This window comes from Dasypus novemcinctus, chromosome 5 (assembly GCF_030445035.2).
Source record: "Dasypus novemcinctus isolate mDasNov1 chromosome 5, mDasNov1.1.hap2, whole genome shotgun sequence".
NCBI lineage: Eukaryota > Metazoa > Chordata > Mammalia > Cingulata > Dasypodidae > Dasypus > Dasypus novemcinctus.
In genome coordinates, this window is record NC_080677.1 from 131,635,842 (window position 1) to 131,641,841 (window position 6,000).

At 53.2% G+C, this 6,000-nt stretch overlaps 1 protein-coding gene across 3 annotated transcripts in view; it reads left to right on the forward strand.

Moving 5' to 3' along the window:
- AGAP3 (ArfGAP with GTPase domain, ankyrin repeat and PH domain 3) overlaps positions 1 to 4,306 on the forward strand; it is a 67,967-nt gene extending 63,661 nt beyond the window's left edge. For all 3 annotated transcript variants that reach the window (XM_058297997.2, XM_058297998.2, XM_058298000.2), the window contains 5 exons: positions 1,757 to 1,911; positions 2,022 to 2,112; positions 2,291 to 2,513; positions 3,182 to 3,437; positions 3,584 to 4,306. In XM_058297997.2, coding sequence (XP_058153980.1) covers positions 1,757 to 1,911; positions 2,022 to 2,112; positions 2,291 to 2,513; positions 3,182 to 3,437; positions 3,584 to 3,784 — 926 coding nt within the window. In that variant the 3' untranslated portion in view covers positions 3,785 to 4,306. The remainder of the gene's footprint in view (positions 1 to 1,756; positions 1,912 to 2,021; positions 2,113 to 2,290; positions 2,514 to 3,181; positions 3,438 to 3,583) is intronic.
- The last annotated feature ends 1,694 nt before the right edge of the window (positions 4,307 to 6,000 follow it).

The window sequence follows — 6,000 nt, forward strand, 5'->3', positions numbered from 1 at the left end:
TTGTGCGCTTTCTAATACTTTGCAATATAAGCCATTCTACAACTTCTTTTGGCAATCTAGATCCAGTATGTTAATCAGAAAGTTCTTTCTTTTGCTAACTTAAATCCTTTCTGTTAAAATGTATGCTTATTTCTTTTATTCTTATAGAAGGTAAAAGACAAGAGATGACTATACCAATAGCTCTGCAAAGATTTGAGGGGCAAGATCTATGTTTTCTGAGTCTCTTGTATCACCCATTGAGTTTAATGAGTGCTGGGTACATAATAGGTCCTTAATCCATATCGACAGATTGAGTCTCTCCTTCGTCTTCTTAAACATTTTCCCTTAGGGCCTTTTTAGTCTTTTATTTATCATAGTGGTGCTCCTCTGATTTTTCCAAAGTATCTCTAAAATGTCCCTCTTTTTAATGACTGGAGTCTCTTTGCTCCCAAAAAAGTTTAACTTATATTGACTCATCGTTTCTCACTTTCTACTCTGTCAGGGGATGTGGGTCAGGTGGGCAGAGGTCACCTTTGTGAAAAAGAGCCACCTTTCCAGCCACTCTTTTGATATAGTGATGCTTAGCAGGTCATGGTATGGGGTGTACTGTCCAGTATGTACCAGGGAAATGAGTCCTCACAGATGGTCAAGGAGATTATGTAGTTCAATGACTATGATTGAAAGCAAGGGGAGGGGAGATAGTAATTCCTGGGGAAAGAAGAGGTGCCAACTTCATTTATTTAGGAAGGGTTCCTTGAGTTCAAGAGCCCAGCAGAGAAGGAATTCCAGGGAATGTCAGAGTACCATGAGATGAGTGAGGATTTACAGGCAAGTGAGACTGGCCCTTGCAGAACTTGTGGCCTGAAGCCTTTGCCTCTGGCTTTCTCTTTGGGCTCCACCTGTACCCTTTGCTGCCTCCAGCTCCCCATGTCACATGCACACTGCTTGTTAGGAACTCTTCACCCAAGGGACAGTGACCATGGGGAATGAGGTTGACGTGACTGTCTTCTGGGGACCCAAAGGGTAAAGCTTGGAAATAGCTTCACCAGATTGCTTGGGGTCGCAGTCCAGCCCTGCTGTGCTTGTCACTACAGGTGTTCATAGGTTCCTGTTTGTTCCTCCAAGGCACGGAGGAAACCTCTCTCTTCTCCCCCACTCCACTTGCCCTTCCTGCCTGACTATGCCAGGATAGTGGGGGAGGGGGCTCAGCTCCCAGGAGCCCCTCGCCGACGCCGTCAGGAATATTGGGTTTAATGAGCTGCAAAATGAGGCGGCTGCAGCTGACATGTACGGATGGTGCCCACACCCGCCTCCCCCCACCTCTTCCCAGCACTTGCCTCCTAGCACCCCATCACATCCTCCTCCAGAAACTCAGCCCTTCTTTCTCTAGGAGGCACCCCTCTCTGATTCCCTGACCCGTTCTCGGCAGTGCCGGGAATGCCACAGCCTTGGTGCCACCATCTTTTTTTTGTTTTTTGCCTCGTGCTCCACAGGTGGTTAGGAATGGAGGTGAGGGTTCTCCACGTTAGTCTTGGTGATTTACTCTCTTTGCCCCTGGCAAGTTCTGGAGACTTTGGCCCCTGAGCCTGGTGGGGGGAAAAGATTTGAGGGATGTAGGAGTTTCTGTGAAGCAGGATCGGGAAGGGAGTTGATAGCTGTGCCTTTTTAGTTTACCTCTGTGCCCCAAGGTGTGTGTGTGCCGGGAAGCCCCTGGCTGGAGTCAGTGTCTCGGTATGTGACGGCCTTGTCTCCCCTTCTCCCCACACCATCCTCACAGATGCAGACGAATCGTTTGAATTTGTGGTGGTTTCCCTCACCGGGCAGACGTGGCACTTCGAGGCCTCCACGGCAGAGGAGCGGGAGCTGTGGGTACAGAGCGTGCAGGCCCAGATCCTCGCCAGCCTGCAGGGCTGCCGCAGCGCCAAGGACAAGGTTGGGAAGGGATGGCGGGACCCGCGCTCCAGCACAGATGGGGTGGGCACGTGAAAGGGCGCCGGCCGGGCCTGAGCCAGCCATCCCTTGTTCACCCCACCACTTTGCAGACTCGACTAGGCAATCAAAACGCAGCTCTGGCTGTGCAAGCCGTCCGCACCGTCCGGGGCAACAGTTTCTGTATTGACTGTGAGGCACCCAGTGAGTACCGAGGCGGGGTGCCGGGCTGGGGAGGGGAGAGACGGCAGAAAGCAAGCCTTCAAAAGAAAAGAAAAGAAGAAAAGGCTTCCAGGAGGTGGAGACCGGAGAAGGACTTCCCTCGTTTTTACCATCTTTGGGTTTTTCGCCTGGCTTCATAGTTTTTCCTCTTCTCACCTAGATCCAGACTGGGCCAGCCTGAACCTGGGGGCCCTGATGTGTATCGAGTGCTCAGGAATCCACCGGCATCTGGGGACCCACCTGTCCCGAGTGCGCTCCCTTGACCTGGACGACTGGCCACCTGAGCTGCTGGCTGTCATGACTGCGATGGGCAATGCCCTAGCCAACAGTGTCTGGGAGGGCGCCCTGGGCGGCTATGCAAAGCCAGGGCCTGAGGCTTGCAGGTGAGCGGGGCGGGGCCTCCCAGTGTGGCTGTCAGTGTCACAAGGGTTAAAACCGGCGGTTGCTTGGCTTGGCAGTTGGCCCCTGGGGTGCCCCTCCCCCTGCTGGCCTGTCACTCAGGCGCCTCACAACAACGGGCCCTTTCTGAGCCATTATCAGCAGGTCAGGGGGCCAGCAGGAAGCGCATGCGCAGGGCCCTATCTCTGTGGCTCGCGGGCGCCCCAGCCTGAGCACCGAGATGGGGAGAATGGGTGGTAGATAGGGTAGTGCGTGTCCCTCCAGTGCTGCCCCCACCCCCTTTGTTCCAGCACTGCCAATCGGAGAGGGTTCAGACGGCCAGATAAGCTGCCACCCGGGCCCCTGCCTCGAATCTTCCTGCCCTCTCAACCCCCCACATCCCTGCTGTCTCCAAGGGGCCTCCCTTCAGCATTCTTTCTTTTCAGCCTCTTCCTCACCCTTTAGATTACCCACTGCCCCTTGGTGATGCCTGAGAGTTTCTTAGATTTGTCTCTTCAGATCTCTCCGCTCTGTCTTACTACTTTCTCTGGCTAGTTCTTTCTTACGCCCCCTCTTTTGGTGCTTGTTTAACTCCCTGATTCTCCTCCCTGAGCCCCACCCATTGGTTTGGTGTCCTCCTCTGACTTGTTTCTCCGTGGCCTTGTGGTTGCAGAGAGGAGAAGGAGCGTTGGATACGGGCCAAATACGAGCAGAAGCTCTTCCTGGCACCCCTGCCAAGCTCAGACGTGCCCCTGGGGCAACAGCTGCTCCGGGCTGTGGTGGAAGACGACCTGCGACTGCTGGTGATGCTGCTGGCCCACGGGTCCAAGGAGGAGGTGAATGAGACCTACGGGGATGGAGATGGGCGGACGGCGCTACATCTCTCCAGTGCCATGGCCAACGTCGTCTTCACGCAGCTGCTCATCTGGGTGAGTGTCGGGCTCCTTCCAGCCTCCGTGGGCACTCGGCCTACCCTGGCCTCACCCTTTGAAAGCCCCCTCTCCTTTTTCTCCTGGAGCTCCCGTACCTTTCCTCCCATTTTATGCCAGTTGTGAAAATGTGCTTCTTTCTGCAGTACGGGGTGGACGTGCGGAGCCGCGACGCCCGGGGCCTGACCCCGCTGGCCTATGCTCGGCGGGCTGGCAGCCAGGAGTGCGCTGACATCTTGATCCAGCATGGCTGCCCCGGGGAGGGCTTGGCGCCCACCCCCAACAGAGAGCCTGCAAAGGGCAGCAACACCTCTGCAGAGCTGCACCGGAGTCCCAGCCTCCTCTGAGGCCCCAGAAGAGGGCAGAGGGCCAGAGAGACCACAGCCTGGGGTCCCTTCTCCCTGCAGGCACCGGGGGCCACCAAGACGCAGAGACCGGAAGTTAGGGACATGGAGAAAGAAAGAGGAGATTAGGGAAGAGATTTCAAGAGGAGAAGAGATAAGTGGGAAGGTGCAGAGGATCTGAGGAGAGGTTTGGGATTTAAGCTGCGGCAGAGAGAGGAGTGGAGGTATTGAGCCCTCTGCCCCATCGGTGCCATTGAAAAGGGACAGGCCCCTTTGGAGGTACCTGAGAGGAGAGGGGAGCAGGACCTCTCCCCTCCTCCAGACTCCTACCTTTTCATGCCAGCACCCTGCAAGCCTTCATCCTAAAATGGAAACTGGCGAAGGCACAGGATGCAGGGTCCTGGACGACAGGGATTGGGAGGTGATCCAGGAGTCCCATGTAAAAAGTGTACATTGGAGTATTTATGTTTGTGTACAGATTCTGTGTGCGTGTATGATGAGCCAATAAACCAGACAGTGTGTGTGGCCTGGTTTTCCCCTTTTATAGCTCTGCCCTTCCCAAAGTGCCCCACATCTCTGCGTCTTTGTCCCTGGTGTCTTGTTTTTCCCTCTATCTGTGCTCTCAGATTTTCTTTGCTCTCAGTTAGCCTTTGTTCCTTCTTCTACCTCAGCCCCATGTTGTCTTTTCCCCAGCCTTCTACTTGATTTCATTTCTTTGAGCCTCTGCAGGCCAGCAATGTACTTGAGTGCTGTCGGGAGCAGTGGCAGTGAACCCTGAGAAGAGAAGATGCAGAATTCTTTGCTTCCTACTATGCGCTTCCTTCCCACCTCACTCCCACCATCTTCAGAAATCTTTTCCAGCTGGACTCCTTCTTTTCATTGTATTCTATCAAGTAACCTTATACACAACCCTGTACTGGCCAGAGGTCACCAAAGAGGACATGGGCACTGCTCCTCCTTTCTAAGAGTCGAGGATTAGCCCTAAGGCAGACAGAGATTTGAATCAATCCATAGGAAACGACTTTTGGGAATGCCATGGATGAGTGGTTAGAGGTTTACTGGGGAGTACCCTCTTACAGCTAAGTTACAGTGTCAGTGGACTGGTGCCTGGGTGGCTGGCTGATGGCAAAACATAACATTTAAATTTACATCTGCATCTTCCCAAGCCATGCTGGAGGCAGAATCCAGAGCTACCTTCTTTCCTATAAACTGTATCCCTTAGTTCTAAAAAGAAAGCGTGGAGGAGAACCCCTTCTCTACTGGTTCTTGAAAGATGAGGATTTGCTAAATTAGGACCTGGTACTCTCAGGAGCCTCTTGCTTCCACATTGCTGACACCACTCTGCCTGGCATCCCTCGTTTTCCAAACACTGCCAGCCTGTATGGGCACCTGCCTGTGTGTCAGTAACTGGGCAACACTGCTCAGAGAAGAAAACAAATTTCAGCCTCTGTTGTCAGGCATAGATGCGGGCAGACCGGAGACAGGATCGTGAGTGTCCATACAAGGGGTGCTGGGTTCAGAAAATATTAGCAGTAATCAACTCCAGACTCTAACAAAAATAAGAGTCTGCTTGATATTGTTCAGGAGGCTTTGAAGATGAGGCCAGGAAAAAGAGGGCAGATCGGGGCCTTGGTCTGGGCTCTTTGCTCAGGCAACAGGCCATTGAGCCAGAGAACCTCTGCTGCTGGCCCTGCACCTGTACGCATGACTTTAGTAGCCAAAATGACAAGCACTCCAGTGATCTTCCACATTTGCCTGGCTTACCTGCTGAAAGGAACCGGACCCTCTAGGTTCCCTGCATGGGCTGCGTCTAAGAGTCAGTGAGAGAACCTTGGTCTAGATCAGGCTAGGACAGGGCTGGTCTGCCCTACGCCTTTCAACCTACTTCTCATGTGCTCAAACTTAACCAAAGACTAGGGGAGGTTTGCTCTCCATGAGGCCATGTGTCCTAACTGGACAGCTGTGACTCTGCTCATAAGCAGTCACTGCTCCAAGTTGCTTTCTGGTTGCCAAAACCAGCTGGGAAGAATGAACTGCCAAGGGGGTTCTCAGCGTCTTCTCGTAAGTGGCATTCAATAAATGTCTGAGTGAAGGAGACATTGGCTCGTTTGCCATTCTAGGACTCAGGAATAGCCAGAGATTGGCCTTCTAAGAAGGGAGAGAGCAGCCAGGTATTTGCCTTTCAGCTGTAATTCTCTCCCCCGCTATTCTTAATACCG